Source organism: Phyllostomus hastatus, unplaced genomic scaffold, assembly GCF_019186645.2.
Source record: "Phyllostomus hastatus isolate PE091 unplaced genomic scaffold, TTU_PhHast_1.1 phas_scaffold_78, whole genome shotgun sequence".
Classification (NCBI taxonomy): domain Eukaryota; kingdom Metazoa; phylum Chordata; class Mammalia; order Chiroptera; family Phyllostomidae; genus Phyllostomus; species Phyllostomus hastatus.
The window spans coordinates 98,232,572-98,250,712 of NW_025334041.1; the positions used below are offsets into that span (position 1 = coordinate 98,232,572).

At 37.5% G+C, this 18,141-nt stretch overlaps 1 protein-coding gene across 1 annotated transcript in view; it reads right to left on the reverse strand.

Moving 5' to 3' along the window:
• Positions 1–662: 662 nt before the first annotated feature.
• The window catches only part of CFAP36 (cilia and flagella associated protein 36), a 28,185-nt gene continuing 10,706 nt past the window's right edge, over positions 663–18,141 (reverse strand). The window contains exons 4-10 of the mRNA XM_045827977.1: positions 14,341–14,455; positions 11,077–11,164; positions 9,332–9,383; positions 7,394–7,499; positions 1,660–1,799; positions 1,316–1,465; positions 663–828 (exon numbers count right to left, since the gene is read on the reverse strand). Of these exons, the coding sequence (XP_045683933.1) occupies positions 727–828; positions 1,316–1,465; positions 1,660–1,799; positions 7,394–7,499; positions 9,332–9,383; positions 11,077–11,164; positions 14,341–14,455 (753 nt within the window). The 3' untranslated portion in view covers positions 663–726. The remainder of the gene's footprint in view (positions 829–1,315; positions 1,466–1,659; positions 1,800–7,393; positions 7,500–9,331; positions 9,384–11,076; positions 11,165–14,340; positions 14,456–18,141) is intronic.

The window sequence follows — 18,141 nt, forward strand, 5'->3', positions numbered from 1 at the left end:
ACACATCTTTTTTGAAATGAACATTATGATCGTGTAACTTCTATGTTTTAAAGCTTTTCAATGACTTCCCAGTGCCAAAGTTTAAATGCTCACATTGCCTACAAAAGCCTGTAAATCAGTGCCCTGCCTATTTCCAATTTCATGTTAACCTGCTCACGTCATTTCATATGCGTGGTATATTCGAGCCATACTGACAGCTCCGCAGTATGTGCTTTATTATTTCCCGATGCAGGACCTGAGTGGTTTTGTCCCCTTCTCCCTGCAATTAGCCTTCCAATCAGCTTAAACAATGCTTTACAAAGAGGCATTGTCAGCCCTGTTTATAGCACTGCACTTTTTCCTGTAACACTTAGCTCTTGGGGCCTCTTCGCCAGCCCCACAAAGGCAGGGACCCTGTGGATCTAGTTGCCTTCGGTATCCTTGGTACTCGGCACACTGCTTAGCAGAAACAATAGGTAGCCAAGTTTGAATAAGTGAATGCCCTATCCATTAGTTTTCTATACCTTCTCTCCAAGAAACATTATGTGGATATTTACATTAAACTGGTCAGCATAAGCAGCTACCTTTCCCAGCTACTCTTTACCTTACATGTTTGTTTAAATAGCAGTAATGAGCTTATATTTGCACTTATGAGCACACATACCAGAAACAAACAGGCTCAGTGTAAGGGTTAAATAATTTATTTTTAAGAAAATTTTAATTTGTTTTGCTAAATTGGTTTTAAATTTACTTATTAATAACTTCTTCTTTAAGTTTCTCTGCAAGCAATCTCCTCTTTAGTAATGTTTGCTTCTCCTCTGCTGTCATTTCTGGTTTTTCTGTAATTTCCTTAAAAAAAAAGAAAGAAAAAATTGGCTATAGTGTACATAAGGTGGGGTCATTTGTCTAAAACTCCCACTGCCTTGAACAAAGAGCATTTTTAGTGGAAATTTTTTTTATAAAGTCACATATGGACTAAATTCCCTAAATGTCTTCTTGGGGAAGCCTCTTGGAGATGGTGGCTAGGATACTGACACTGCGCTACAATAAAATATTTCATAGGCTCAGGTAAAATAAACTGCTGACCCTAAGTACTCAGAATAGGGCAAGGAAAGAAGAAAATGTATAATAAAACTGCTGTCATCTGCCTCACAAAATTCTCTTTGCACAACGATCTCACTTCCTAGAAAAGACTTGGCAAGCGCTACACTAGCAGAGAGGTTAATATGAATGGATCTGTGAGCAATGTTCATTACCAAGGCTTTCTTCCACAATACTGATTTTGAGAATTCCACCTCCAGATTCACAAATTTTGACATACTCCGCTTAGCCATACCTCTACCTCCTCAGCAGGTTTTTCCTTCTGTTCCGAATTTTGCATTTGCTTAGTCCTCATGTCCTTTCTCATGGACATCAATTTGTCTCTCTTCTGCTTGAGATAGTATTCTCGTTGCCGGAGCTCTTCTGTTCCAAGTGTTGATAAATTCTGGGTCAAACAAGAAAAGAAGCCATTTTAAATTCAAGTTCATATACTAATTGGAACAGACACCTGATTGATTCAATTTGAAGTCTGAGTTCAAGATCATAACAAAAGCTAATTACATGACTTTTTACATTGCTTATTCCCAGTATTTTCTCATTTGGCTCATAGTTTTTACAAAGTAATGTTTCTTTACTTACTGCTATTGGTCCTTCAATGACTGCATGTTCAAAGCCAGGAATCTTCAGGCCTTTTTGTGGGAGGGAGGAAGTTTCAGGCAACATTTCCAGCTTTCTTGCCAAAGGTTGCATTGACTGGTTAGTAAAACGCACGTTAACTTCTGGTAGTAATTAGAGACCAAACAGAATATTATAATAACTGTTCATTATTAGGCCAGATTCACCAAAATGAGATAGTGTTAATGATACTTCAGATTTTTTGCCCTGACTGGTGTAGCTCACTGGGTTGGACATCATCCCACAAACCGAAAGGTCACAGGTTAGATTCCCAGTCAGGGCACATGCCTGGGTTGCGGGCCAGGTCCCCAGTAGGGGGTGCACAAGAGGCAACCACACATTGATGTCTCTCTCCCTCTCTTTCCCCCTCTCTTTCCCTTTCTCTAAAATAAATAAATAAAATCTTTCAAAAATTAGATAAAATAAAATACTTGTTTTTTCTGCCTACATATGCCAGGCACTGGGTGAGAATAGTAAACATGGTCTCTGACCCCAAGGGCCACATTTTCTTAAAAAATAATGACATTCCAACAAATACCAAAATCCTGCTATTTGATACTATAACTATAAAAAGTTATAATTCTTATCTAAAGATTAGAACTGCACAACAATATAATACAAGGTTGCCACACAAGCCAAAAAAATAGTACTAAAATCTCTTACTATTAATATAATTGGTTTCCAAGCTTTTGCTTACAGGTAAAAACTGTAAGTGAATCTGTATTTTCAGAACCACTAAGCAGAAGAGTAAGTGCCCATAATATCAATAATTTTTATTTTTAATAAATACATAATGATGATAACCATGAACCTACCAACACATTAAGAAAATACAGACATTTTAAAATAGAATTTGGAAGCAGATATAACACGAGCACTCAGTACTTTCCCATTATTTGGTGACTGTGCCAACAGACAGGATTGCCCTGGCCGGTACGGCTCAGTCGAAACGTTGTCCTATGCACCAAAAGTTTGAAGGTTTGATTCCTGGTCAGGGCACTTGCCTAGGATGAGGGTACAGTCCCCAGTCGGGGTGTACACAAGAGCCAACCCATTGATATTTCTCTCTCACAGGGATGTTTCTCTCCCTCTTTCCCTCTCTTCCCCTCTCTCTAAAATCAGTAAGCATGTCCTCAGGTGAGGAGGGAGAGAGAGAGAAAGAGAGAGAGAGAGGAATAACATGCAAACTGCTTTCCTGAACCATTTTCTATTATAAGGATTTTTTTTTCAGGTAACACATTTTCAGTGTAAGTACATGGACTATAAAAGAAGCAGAGTGGGACAAGCAAAGATTCACATAAAAATGATGCTAAGAACTAAAAGTGCAATGGGAGAACATGATATACATGTCTCCAAATGATTAAAAATCTTGCCCTGGTTGGTGTGGCTCGGTGGATTGAGCTCTGCCTTGTGAAATGAAGGGCCACCAGTTAAGTTCCCAATCAGGGCACATGACTGGGTTGTGGGCCAGGTCACTAGTTGGGGGCCTGCAAGAGGCAGCTGACCGATGTTTTTCTCCCTCTTTTTCTCCCTTTCTTCTCCCTCTAAAAATAAATAAAACAAAAAAATCTTGCCAGCACAGTAAAACCAAAATAGAACTGTACATAAGCAAAAAACTTCCATAGGAGCAGTGCTCTAGCATTCGTTGAGTGGACTGACCACAGTGCCAGGGAGGCTGGAACAAGAAAAGCTCCTCAGACTTTCAGACAGTAAGGGAAGTCTCCTTGGGAAAGATGAGACTGGAGCCAACACTGCAACCAACCTAGACAGAGAGCTACAGAACTACCTTTAAACAGAAATAAAGACGAGCTTAAATATGTTGGTCATAATATGCAGACAGAGTTAAACATGCCGTTCTTTCTGATGGTGACTTTAAGCACAGGTAGGTGTAGCCCCCAATATGGAACTACAGAGCTGGAGAAGGGACAGTTCAATTCATATCTGAGGTGGGGGATCCCAGGCATATAAGCATTTGTATTTAAGTACTAGCTCCAGCTGTTGCTGCCTTGAGTTAGTCAGTCATGACTATCTTGTATATTCTAACTCAGACTAGACAAGACAGTACTTGAGGCCAAACTGCTCATCCTCTCTGATTTCTAGGAATGGAGAATCAGAAAGCCAGTAAGTTTAAAGAAAGATAACCTCATCTCTGGCAACTCTTTGTGTCAGTCTGAGAACAGATACTATCCATTTCAAACAGGAGCCAGGGAAAGATATGAGCAAAGGGATTATTCCTCCCAAATTAGGTCTTCATAATGGGCTTCTATTAATTTCTATGTTTTCTGGAAAATCAGAAATACTCGTTTAAAAAATATTTTATTAATTATGCTATTACAGTTGTCCTAATTTTTCTCCTTTGCCCACTCTGCCTGGTACTGCCCCTTTCCTCCAGCAATCCCCCCCCCACACACACTTAGTTCATGTCCACAGGTTGTGCATATAAATTCTTTGGTTTCTCCATTTCCTATACTATTCTTAACCTCCCCCTGTCTATTTTGTACCTACCACTTATCTTCTTAAACCCTGCATCTTTACCTCATTCTCCCTCTTCCCCCTCCCAGCTGATAACCCTCCAAATGATCTCCATACCTATGATTCTGTTCCTGTTCTGGTTGTTTGCTTAGTTTGTTTTTTTCAGATTCAGTTGTTGATAGTTGTGAATTTGTTGCCATTTTAATTTCATAGTTTTGACCTTCTTCTTTTTCTTAAACAAGTCCCTTTAACATTTCATATAATAATGGCTTGGTGACAGTGAACTCCTTCAGCTTTCCCTTGTCTGGGAAGCACTTTATCTGCTCTCCCATTCTATTCTTTTTGGGGTTTTTAATATATTTTATTGATTATACTATTACAGTTGTCCCATTTTTTCTCCCTTTTATTCCCCTCTGCCCTCACCCCCACTCCCACCAGCATTCCCCCACATTAGTTCATGACCATGGGTTGTACATATAAGTTCTTTGGTTTCTCCATTTCCCATAGTATTCTTAACCTCCCCCTATTTTGTACCTACCATTTATGCTTCTCATTCCCTGTAACTTTCTCCCCATCCTTCCCCTTTCCCCTCCTCACTGATAACCCTCCATGTGATCTCCATGTCTGTGATTCTGTTCTTGTTCTAGTTGTTTGCTTAGTTTTGGGGGGTTTTTTTAGGTTCTGTTGATAGTTGTAAGTTGGTTGTCATTTCACTGTTCATATTTTTTATCTTTTTTTTTCTTAGATAAATCCCTTTAACATTTCATATAATAAGGTCATGAGGATAATGAACTCCTTTAACTTGACCTTATCTGGGAAGCACTTTATCTGCCCTTCCATTCTAAATGACAGTTTTGCTGGATAGAGTAATCTTGGATGTAGGTCCTTGCCTTTCATGACTTCAAATACTTCTTTCCAGCCCCTTCTTGCCTGCAAGGTTTCTTTTGAGAAATCAGCTGATAGCCTTATGGGAACTCCTTTGTAGGTAACTGTCTCCTTTTCTCTTGCTCCTTTAACATTCTCTCTTTGTCTTTAACCTCTGGCATTTTAATTATGATGTGCCTTGGTGTTGTCCTCTTTGGGTCCAACTTGTTTGGGACTCTTTGTGCTTCCTAGACTTGCATGTCTATTTCCTTTGCCAAATTAAGGAAGTTTTCTTTCATTATTTTTTCAAATAAAGTTTTCAATTTCTTTTCTTTCTCTTCTCCTTCTAGCATCCCTATGATTCAGATGTTGGTACCTTTGGAGATATCCCAGAAGCTTCTTATACTATCCTTACTTTTTTGAATTCTTATTTCTTCTTGCTGTTCTGCTTGAATGCTTATTTCTTTCTTATGTTCCAAATTGTTGATTTGATTCCCAGCTTCCTCCCCTTCACTGTTGGTTCCCTGTGGATTTTCCTTTATTTCACTAAGGGTGGCCTTCATTTCTTCCTTTATGTTGTTGTCACACTCGATGAGTTCTCTGAGCATCATGATCACAAATGTTTTGAACTCTGCATCTAATAGGTTGGTTATCTCCACTTCACTTAGTTCTTTTCCTAGGGTTTTGTTCAGTTCTTTCATTTGGACCATATTTCTTTGTCTCCTCAATTTGGCAGCCTCCCTGTGTTTGTTTCTATGTAACAGGTAGAGCTGCTTTGACTACCTGTCTTAGTAGTATGGCCTACTGTAGAAAAGGCACCTATATTTGTATGGGGTGGAGTTGTAGGTAATCTCTAAGGCGAGGCAACCTGCTTCATTGCTTTGTGGCTGTGTGCAGGGAGGGCTTGGAGAGTGCCACTGCCTGGCTTCTGGAGGTTTGTCTGGCACTCACCCTGTTTCCAGTCACTCACCAACTTCCTGTATGTGACTGGCACCTTTCCCTGTGGCCCTTGTGCTGAATCTCAGAGTGGATAGGTTTGCAAACATTCTCAGACTATGCGGGCCCTTTCAGCGGAATCTCCTGAAAATCTGGCAGTTTCTTCCACTGCCTCAACACCACTAGTTTTTATAGCCAGAAGTTACGGGGATTTATATTCTCAGTGCTGAAACCCTGGGCTGAGTGGTCTGACCTGAGACTGGAATCACTCACTCCCAAGGTATCCCTCCCATTTTCATCCACCACACATGAGTGTGGGAACACCCGTCCCACCACCACCACCTCTCCACGCTACATACACCACCTGCCCTTGCCCCTCTGCCTGTCACCTCATCTCCGCCCCTCCTACCCATCTGCATGAATGTGGCTTCTTTAAATCCTTGGTTATCAGACTTCCATACAGTTTGATTTTCCAACAGTTCTGGGTGTTATTTGTTTTGAGGTTTAGTGATAATTCTCTGTTGTTGTGTGAGGAGGCAAAGCATGTCTACCTTTCCCTCCATCTTGATTGGAAGTCAGAAATACTCATTTAAAAAAATTAGAACAAGTTTTTCTAAACTAAACTGTAGAACACAAGATCAGAAGTGAGAAGACCAAGTTAAGTCACAGTTTCACCATCTAAGAGTTTAGTGATTTTGGACAAGTCACTCAATTTCCTTGAATTTCTTCTTTTTTTTTTAAGGGGGAACATAATATCTTCCTCACACAGTTATGGTTTTTTTAATTGAGAAAATAATATTTCTTTAAAACCATAGAAATTCATGACAAAATTAGCTAAATACATGATCATCATTCAATTTCTATATCAGAATTACTTGTTTTTATATAAAGAAAATCAGAGTATATTGAAAATAGATTTGACACATATTGAACAATTTCATCTGCTAACATTTCCCACAAGGATTCTCAATGATTTTGCTTTCAACAATAGTTTCTGACTAAACATCTAGATAAATAAGCTACCTCTTATTTTCTAGATGTGCTTTTATTCACTAGGAAAATAATATCATCTTTCCAAGTTCAGTTTCTTCTTTACCAAATAACTATGGTCAAGGGTGAGAATACCAAGTGTTACGTGAATACACTGTCTTGGACGCTGCACCCCTGGTACCAAAGATGGGTGGCTCCCTCACTGCTCTGGGTTCCAGGCTTCACTTAGAAATCTGGGGACTGCACTGCTTCTGTCAGCTGGGTTCTTCCTGTTGAAACCTCTTTAGCTAAATTCACAAAGAACTTTAAATTCCAATGGCCATTCAACACTCCCTCCTGGGGTTTTTTAAGGTTAAGTATGTAGAGAAAGTAACACATTTTTACAATCCTATGTATTCATATTGTTAGAAAAAGTTTAGTAACACTTCAAGCTTACCTGAGGGTGGCTGTGCAAAATGTTGTTCACCATCCCCTTGGGGATTACACATTTTTGCAGTTTCATTAGCCTGCACTGGGGGCTCTTCTGTTTTAGCCTCTGACAACTTCAGCAATCCATAATACAATTTAAAAAGACATTTTAGATTAATTTTGACTAATTTACTTCTTAAGAGATCCAAAGACACTAATTTAAAAAAATTACTGTTCTCTCTTTCCAAAGTTTTTAAGATGTTTCCAGTAATTTATGTCTTCTATGTTTTGAGATAGGTAAACATTCCATTTCAAATCATGTAGTGCTAAGATTAACAAAGTAGTATGATTAAGACTTTGGATTTAGCAAGAAGTAGGTTCAAACTCAGACTGCACTCTGCTATTCATGTGACCTTGAGCAAAACACCAAGAAATACTCTAAGAGAAATAAAACCACTGAATTATAAGGTGCTTTTCCTCTTAAGATAATCTACATACCAGTACTATGATATGCCTGAATATGCCTCACATTGGTTTATTTCTATTTCTAAAATGGAATAGCATATTTAAACCAAAGACATTATTTAAATCTTGGAAAGAACTAAGTAAACTGATAATTTGTTTTTCCTTAAAAACAGAGGAAAATCTAATCACATGCAGCTTCTTAGGTAATTCATGGATATCTAAATCATAAGCCCCTAAATGCTGGGTGATGAGTGCATGAAGATTCATCATTATTATAAGCTCTACTTCTATGTGTTAAAAATTTTCCATAACAGCCCTGGCTGGTGTAGCTCAGTGGATTGAGCACGGGCTGTGAACCAAAGGGTTGCTGGTTCAATTCCTAGTCAGGGGAACTGGGGGACACACTAGAGGCAACCACACGTTGATGTTTCTCTCTCTCTTTCTCCTTCCCTTCCCTTCTCTCTAAAAATAGATAATAAAATCTTTTAAAAAAATAAAAAAATGTTTCCATAACAAAAAGTCTTTAAAAACCATATGCCCCTAAAACATAACATTATTCAAAAAGCCTACCAGAATGTGTTTATGAATCAGAGAGTTAATACTGATGTCTTCTGATAGCAGTTTTGAACTGGTTTCTCTTCTATAACCCTTCCATTTTAAAAAGTCTTTATTAATATCTATGAATCTCACCTTTATTTACTAAAAGGAGATTTACTTCTAAGATACATGAATCACTTTTAATCCTAAAACATCTCTCTTTCATCCACTCTTCTTTGGGGGCCCTGGAGTAAAATAGGTTTTTCCAAGACAGTGAATGATACAAAAAGGTATCATAGCAATTGAAGGGAAAAAAGGAAAATGACTTTCAAGTGATTGAGAGAGTTTGTATTAGGTTTCCTTTCCCTTCGGGGAGACTTGGGGAAATGTGGAAAGACAGGCAGCTTAGAAGAAGGGAAAGAATAAATATTAGCTTCCCTCGCCTCAGCCAGATACATGTGTAATTTATCTTTGGGGAAGATTGGGCTCTTTATGGACACAGTTCTTAATGAAGGACAGTGTGCCAGGAAGTGTGATACTGAATCACTCTGCTTCAAGCTGATAAAGTTACAACCTGCAGGCCACCCTCAGCAGTAACTGTGGCTGCTGCTTCGAAACAGTAAAGGAATCACACGGAGTAGGAAAATAAAATATTTTTCTTAATTTTCTTTTATACATAAAATTAAGGGGAATTTTTAAAGGGAATTCCGCAAAAAATAAATGATATTACAGTTTTTTTGAAGTTAATAATCTCGATCTTTATTGGAAATTTAAAGGTAGGTTGCTGGATGAATTATAAAGTAAATAAAATTGTAAAGTTACACATAAATGCTTAGAATTGCTAAGATAATATGAATATTCAGAGAACTTGTATAGTTTCACATAAGCTTAAATTTTAACAACAAAAGCTAGATGTAACAACAATGAAATACTTCTGTCACTAAGTAATATGTTCTATAGGCACCTGCTTTTTTCTCTTCCTTTCTTCTTCCTGGTCATATTCCTCTTTTGATTTCCTGAAATATATAAAATAAAGTAGAAAAGTAAATAGGGATGCTTTTTTGGTCAAAGAAAAAATATTCAATAAGCAATATGCTGACCTAAGCTTACAACATGTGTAAGCAATTTTGAAAACAAAGATGAAAATAATCAGGTTTTGCTTAAAGCAGCTTATAATCAACTGAGAAGGACATACATAGGCATATACAGCATAATGTAGGTAGTAACATAAAATATAGGCATATCCATTTCGTTTGGCAATGTGAATGACTCCTCACTAAATAAAGCTCAGCAGGTTTGAAACCCTAAACCCAAACTTGAACGGCAAATCCCATTAATATAGACTTTGACCTCTCCCTTTAGTTACAGCCTCGTTCCTGAGAAGACCCATTTCTCCCCTCGTTCTAGTTTTTCCAGTGGCACCTGAGCTATCACAAAGCTTTCCTAATGCCATTAGGCAAAGCCCTACCAGCTTTTATAAACTGCTTCACTGAGGCAGTCTTAGTAAAATAGCCAGGTCAGCTCTCCCATGTGTTCATAACTAAGCTCTACTACAGTAGTCACACCCCTCAAAAGCCCTTAAAATCTATAAATACAATGTTGATCAGTTTCAGACCACCAATCAACCACCAGAAGCAACCAGTATAAACCTACCACCAAATATCCTTACCTCTCCAAAACTATAAACTCAAAGCATTCTGTGTTGGGTCAGGCTCCCATTTGCCCCTGCCATGGAATGTAGGATCAGACAGGAAAAACCTAAATTCACCTGCACACTTGCACACCTGCCTCCCTCCCCACAACCACTCAAATCCCCTGAAATTAAGCAGTGAGTCCTAGAGCTCCTTACCACCAATCAGCCTACCCTCCTCTTCCGCTTTAGAGTTGGGGCACAGTGAGTAGGTGGGGTAACAACAGGATGCTAAGAGATCTGTGGTTGTGGCTAGAGAGGAAGGGCCCCCAAAGGCCAAGGCCCCTTCTACAGGTGACACAGAGGCTGCAGGTCTCCTTTGCCCTAAACCTATACATTCTCACAGGAGATTTAAAACTTAGGTGCTGCAAAACTGCCCCTCCCTTCCAAAACTCCCATAGAGGTAAGGGACAACAGGCCCAAGGAAAAAGAAATGCCCCTTTAGTGGGCTGCACACTCCATGCCAGGCGTTTGGCTCAGAATCATGTAACTGGGGTGGGGAAGAGACAGGAATCATGTAACTGGGGTGGGGAAGAACAGTCATCTGGTATGGGCACTTCCCACTTTTCTCTTTCCCTTGCAGGTTACCTGCCTCCCAGTCAGCTATTTGGTCTGTGGAGTCTGGATGTCCAGCCTCCTACTGTGAGACACGTGGCTTAAGCCTCCTCTAATACTGAGATCCGGAAGCCATGGGGCTTCCCGGTCTCTACACCCCTTTCCAGGCATGGATCTACTGCATCCTGTTCCTATTTAACTTCCTATTCCCACATGGGAGTGGGCAAAAACCTCCCATTTGCAGTGATCTGGTATGAGTCATCTGAAAATAATTGTTTTTGTCCATTAAGAAATGTAACATACACATAGTTATTAACAAGTAAAATAATAAATCACTTTCATAGTCTTCAGTAGAAAATTTAGATATTTTACTAGTTCATAGTATTTTGTGGGCAAAAAGCATATATACAGGTCACCTTACAAAATTTCAATGGTTAATTCAAATAATAATTAAAGAAGGGTACCTAAGAACTTCCCTCAGGATTTTCATCTCTTCCTGTTCAAGATCGCTGACCATATCAGAACCATCGGTTAAGCAGTCAGGTAACACACCTGTTCAAAACCAAAGACCACAAAGAAGAATATCAACTTGTGAAAACATTTATTTCTCACTATCCTACTTCATCAAGAAGTACAAAATAATTTATTAATATCTGTCATTTAAAAATGTTCTAAGCTATTATCTTTTTAACTATGGTCTTTTTGATTTTTTCTTGTTTTAGGGAATCAGCCCCTCCAAAAAATACCCCACAATTTTACCTAGCAATGTTTCTTATTTGTATTGCCCATTAAGATAATAACAACTATATATGGCAGTAAAAAATAATTTAAGCTATTATTTTCCATAATCTAACTATCAGAGGATATAGCACCAAATTCAATAAGCTCCTACTAATGAAACTATGCTCCCAAAAATATCCCTTGAACAGGAAGAGTTTATAAAATAAAATATAAAATACTTTGTTAATTGAAATAGCACACTAATACTCTTCATTCATATTACAACAAATGATACTGAGAGGCCCTGCTTACTTCATACAAAAATGCCTGGTGCTAAGCACTTTAGGGCAATATAAAGATGAATAAAACAACCTCTGCCTTCGAAGCTTCTATGGAGATATTGGGCTAGTAACTATACACCAAGGCTCAAGGCAAATAATAATAATTCATGGCAAGTAATTTTAAGTATTGGTTTAATTTACTTTACTACCTAGATCATCTGATAAGCAGGTAGACTGGTAATAAGCATTCTGTTCATATTTATAATTATATTCTCATGACATTAGCAACATACATGTCTCAAATTTTTACCTTCTATTTCTTTATCCACATATGACTTTGGGATTTTAGATCTGCTCTAAATTAAAGTAGTTTTATTATTCCAATTCCCTTGATGTTTAAGTGCATCTTTAATTAAGCTTTTTATTTTGAGATAATTGCAGTTTCACACACAGTTGCAAGAAATAATAGAGTGATACTAGGTACTCTTTACCCAGTTTCACCCAATGGTAGCATCTTGCAAAATCATAGTACAAAATCACAACCAGAAAGCTATACAACCCATTAATCTTAAGTGCATTTTTGCTGAGTCAAAAGGTATGCAATTAGTATTCTCCTAATAGCCTATATAAGGAAAATGAAAAGAATAATGTAACAGTATGCAATTCTTCAAAATCATCAAAATAATGCCCTGATTTGCATTTCCCCCAAATTCTTTGATAAGCTACAACAGTGAATCCAGAGAGCTTTGGAATTTTTCTCACCACAAAGACAATTTTAAAATGGTCTGCAGTTTTGAGTACAAGCAACATTGCTCTAAAGTCCTCAGTGCGGGATCTAAAGCAACATTCTTCAATACAGGTATTAAAAATGCTGCGCCAAAAACTAAGTATTTATGTGTAAGTGTAAGCAAACGGCCCTCGCCTCTGGTCTGAAGCAGCTTTACTCCACATCATTCCCCTCGCCCTTGCTAATAACCAGGTGTGTGCAGTTAACAGGCAGCCAAGTATTTAGAGGTGGGGCTCTACTGTACCCTAACTCCTGCGAGTGACTCATTATTGGTTTAAGCCAATCATAATGGTCTCATTTCCCTGCTGGAGGGTTTAATAAAGGCCTGTGACTCCAACTGGACAGGACCTGAGGGGAAAACTCCTGAGGACCTTCCATGAAAGTGCTGTCGTACTAACAAAAAGATGTACAGAAAGAAATACCCCTTTTTGTGTTATGAGAAATTGTTGAGTCTGCATTCAATGCAGCCAGAGTGTAACCATGAGAGAAGATCCTGAGAATGGGAGAGAATGAAGTAACCAACCCTGGACTTTCTTCCTTCCTTCCTTTCCTCTGGACTTTTTGTTATGTGAAATGATAATTTCTTATTTTTTTTAACTTAATCTTCATTATATTTTTTCCATCACCATTTAGTCCCCTTATACCCCTCTCCCCCCAGCAATCAGCACACTGCTGTCCTTGTCCATGTGTCCTAATTTCTTATTGTTTGAACCACTTTCATTTAGGTTTTCTGCAATATCAATTTCACTATTTCTTACCAAAAATGATCCCCCCACATACAAAAAAACAATTTTAACAGAAAATAATTATTCAAATTCTCTATCCCATAGGTGAGAATAAAGTATAGTTTGAAGAAAATTCAAAGAAAAAGATTTTATGAAGCAAACTGTGGTAGAAAGACAAAGAGACTGTTTTCCAAACTTATTTATACCAAAGCAACAGCACAGTGTCATGCATCACTGAGGATTAAGGGTGGGATTATCGATATCCTAGCCACAGACAACAGCTCTCTTAACTGTGTGAAAAACACCTTAGGATTTTAGGGGATAGTTATGATGGTGGTTTGTTCTAAGAGACGGAATCTCTACTCACATCAGACAAATGAGAGGAGAATCCACAACAGGGGCCCTGCAACACTCTAATGTTCTCCCTGCGACAACAGAAGCCTTGTTGTTGCACGTTCCAGACCCTTGAAAGCAAACAATATAACTGAACTATATAGCTCTCATATCTTCGGGAGACAACCAAAGAAAAGGCCCTGCTGCCAAACCATTAAAGAGTACATAGGCATGGTAAAGAGGATGATGGAAATCTGTTGAGCAAAGGAACACATAAACTGAGGACAGGTTATCAGAGCAGAAATCTGAAACAGAGGTAAGAATCGGGGTTGAAAAGGAAGTAGTACAATAACAAGTATGGATTAGAAACTCAGATGTTTTGAGTCAAGATGTCAAATGTAATTCAAGTACACAACAAGGGAAAGGAAAAAGGTAGGAAGAGCTAGAGAAACAGGCAAGGCACAGCTTGAGGGTTACCAGGGCTCTGAGTTGTTTTTTCCACCTGAGGGTGATGCAACCTTAACTACCCATTGCCCACAACAAAGGTCCCAACAATGATAGGCCAAGAGTAGTCACATTCTCTCAACAGTAACTACAACTGTGACCACTCAAAAACATTGAATTTCATAAGCACAATGGCTGGGCAAGAAAATCAAGCTCTCTGAAACCTAAATCATCAAGTCAAATTCTGGTCTACTTTCAAGATGTCAAATATGCACTGATCAGGAATTTTACACTATTGAATCTCTTAAATCAGCCATAGATTTTCAAACCTGATATAAATTTATACAAAGCAGCTACATTTAAGATCATACTAAAAACAGAATAGTAGAACTGCAAAAAAAGCATTTAGCACTTAGATTTCTAAATTGGACATTTTACCATTTCTCTCTTGAATTATTCGAATGGCTTGAAGTTGCATTTCAATGTTTTTCTGGACCATCATTGCTTTAAAGATAGTAAAGTCTTCTGCAGCCAACACAGGTTGCAAAATGGCCTGTGGAAAGAAATCTGTAAGTTAAACGAAGACTCCAGTTATAAAACTACATGCATACCTCACTTTATTGCACTTCACAGACAATGTGTTTTCATCAACATTAAGGCAAGACCTTCTACCAACACAAAAACTACGACTCACTCAGGGATCAGATGATCACTTTTTAACAATACAGCATTTATTAATTAAAGTCTGTGCATTTTTACACATAAAGACAGTATCTGAATTTGGTTTTTGGTCTAAATAGATCTATTTGGCTTATATTCTGTTACTTGAAATTTACTGGTTAGTGATAAATCAGTAACTACAAAAGTATCCCTTAATTAATAAAAGTACTCAATTAAATGAAAGTAAGTCTGGAAAATAAATGTAATGAGGTGTTAGTAATGTGAGAATGCAGCTGTAATTTTTCTGTATGTAGAAAGTTTCATAGAAGAGGTAGTTAGAAATTATGATGTGCAATCAATGATATACAATCATTTTCTGGATTAAACTGATATGTAATAAATTAGAAAAATAAACAAAGGTGTCTACCCTAGAATACCCAAATTAACATTTCCTTTCCTACACAGAACTATTGCTATATCAAAGAGCAAATCAATTCCCAAGCTAACCAATAAGAAGTAGAATAAAATTTGAAATGCATGAAAACCCAAAAGAAAACATTCAGATCTTATTCATCTTACTACAATCTTATTTCAAGCTTTACATGATATTAATGGAAAGGCCAATCACACAAAATCATGCAGAGGCAATGAAGGGTGTCCTATTATTGTTCACCAGGGAGGTGGCAGCAATAATGTCAGAGACACCTCAACAAAAGCACTACCAAAGAGCTCTAAGCAAAGAAGAGGAAGTAGCCCTTCCTGCAGCACCCAGCTCACACCCTAGACACTCACAGTATAGCAAAATCAAGTGCAAGTGCAGTTCTCTTTGATGTACATAAGGAGTCAACTGCAGGAAAAAAATTTCTTTTCCCTTAAAGTCATATATACTGATCAAAAGGCCCAGGGCAGTGATAGTAAATAGGCTTCACCTGTTTTCCACTTAAAAATTGTGGCCCAGAGCTCAGTAGTAAAATAATACTGCAGCCTCTGAGATACATTAGTGATATCTGCTAGGGCCTCCTTCTGGGATTACATCACTACATAACTTTGTTCTGGGGCTTCCTAGACTTCTTATAAAAGTAGTATCAAGTACTTTAACCTCAAACATTTGAAGGGCACACCTATTGATGACAATGTGTCAACTAGAGCTTTTAGCAAGAAAGAGTTTGAGTTGATACTTAAAGTTATAACCAGGGCTTCTCCAAGTGTGTTCTAAGTTATCTCTTGTACGCACCCCAATTGGGGATCCAACCCACAACCTTTTGGTGTATGGGACAATGCTCCAACCAACTTAGCTAACCATCCAGGGCAAAAAGTACTTTTTAAACAGAAAAGGACCTATAAAATTAGCTGTTCTGGCCCTTCTGAAGCTGGCTAAGTATCAGTATTGTGCCACACCTAAAATGTTACAGCAGTTGGATTCTTATGATTCAAGAATATGGATCACCCCTCTCCTAAGAGCTTCCAATAAGGGCAGTTGAAGAAACTAAAGAGTTATTCCAAAAAACTAGCAAGTAGTTTAAAAGCAACAACAGTCTTAAGTATCCTTTAAATTAACTGAAATGTCAAACTATAATACTTTCGAAGAAGATTATGAGTTAAAATAAATATGATGTTATCTATGTTTGAGAAAAACACATTAACAAAAAAATGAACATTGAGTCTTTAAGAATCTGACAAAAAAGTTTAAAAGACATTTAAGCATATTTATACTTAGCCTAAGGTTACACTATGATTATCTTTGATCAGAGTTAAATTACATCATAATTGTGAAAGGTATAAGTGATTTCATACATTCATGCTGCTCCATTAAGAGTTAGAACTGCAAGGAGAAATAAATGACCTCACTATCATAGTTGGAAGCTTCAATTCCCCCTATCAGTAATGGACAGATTCAGCAGGCAGAAAACCAGGAAGGACATAGCTCAACTGAACAGCACTTTCAGTCAACTGGATCAAATTGACATTTATCCAACAATAGACAAATACACATTCTTCTCAAGCGCACATGAAACATTCACTAAAACAGATGACATTAGGACCAAAAACCACATCTTAATAAATTAAAAGAATAGGAATCAGCCCTGGCCAGTGTCATTCATTTGGTTGGAGTAACGTCCCCAAAACTGAAAGCTTGCAAGTTCAATTCCTGGTCAGGGCACATGCCTGGGTTGTGGGTTCCATCCTGGGCAGGATGCATATGGCAGGCAACTGATCAATGTTTCCCCCACATCGATGTTTCTCTGTCTGTCTGTCTGTTTCTCCTTCTCTATCTCTCTCTCAATAAATAAAAAATACATACATGCATACATACATACATACATACATAAGAATGCTACAAAGTTGCTCTCAGACCATAATGATTTTAAACTAGAAGCCTGTAACAGAACAACAGATAGAAAAATCTAAAATAGTTGGAGATAACACACTTCTCAATAATACATAGGTCAAAGGAATAGTCTCAAAAGAAATATTTAAAATATTTCTAACTAAATGAAAATGAAAATAGAATACTCATATATCAAAATTTGTGCGATGCAACAAAAGTCCTGTGTCATCCAGATATACAAAGGTTGCAAGTTCCATCCCAGTCAGGGCACATGCAAGAATCAACCAATGAATGTATCAAATAAACATAACAACAAATCAGTGTTTCTCTTTGTTTCTCTCTCTCAAATCAATCTATTAAAAAAAATCAAAGAACTCTTACAACTCAACAATTTGAAAACTAACAATTCAATTTAAATATGAACAAAAGAAAACAATGAGATACTACTACATATCTATCAAAATGATTAAAACCAGAACAACTGACAATATCAAGTGTTGATGAAGATGTGGAGCAACAGGAACTCCTTTCATTACTGGTGAAAATGCAGAATAGTACAACTACTTTATTTTTTCTAATTATTTTTCAATTACAGTTGACATACAATATTGTATTAGTTTCAGGTGTACAACATAGTGATTAGACAGCTATGTACCTTATGAAAAGATCATCTCATTAAGTCTAGCACCCATATGATACCTGCATAGTTATTACAATATTATTGACTACATTCCCTATCACTGGTAAACTACTTTAGAAGAGAGTTTGGCAGCTTTTTACAAAGCTAAACTTAATCTTACCACTTAATCCAGCAACCTCACTCCTAGGTATATATACCCAAATGAGCAGAAAACTTTGTGTTCACACAAAAGCCTGAATATGAATATTTATAGTGGCTTTATACATAATTTCCAGAGTGAAAGCCACAAAAATGTCCTTCAAAAGGTAAATGGATAAACAAATTGTGGTATATCCATATAATGGAATATTATTCCACAATGAAAAAAACCTATTAAACTACAAGTCAACATGGAGGAACCTTAAATTTATATTGTTTAATGAAAGAAGCCAGTCTGAAAAAGGCTACATTCTATATGATCCCAATTATATGACATTTTGGAAAAGGCAAAACTAGAAAGACAGCAAAAAGATCAGTGGTTCCCAGGATTTTAAGGCAAGGATGAAGGGGATGAATACGTGGAGCAAAGGGGATTTTTAGGGTGCTGAAACTATTTTGTATGACACTGTAA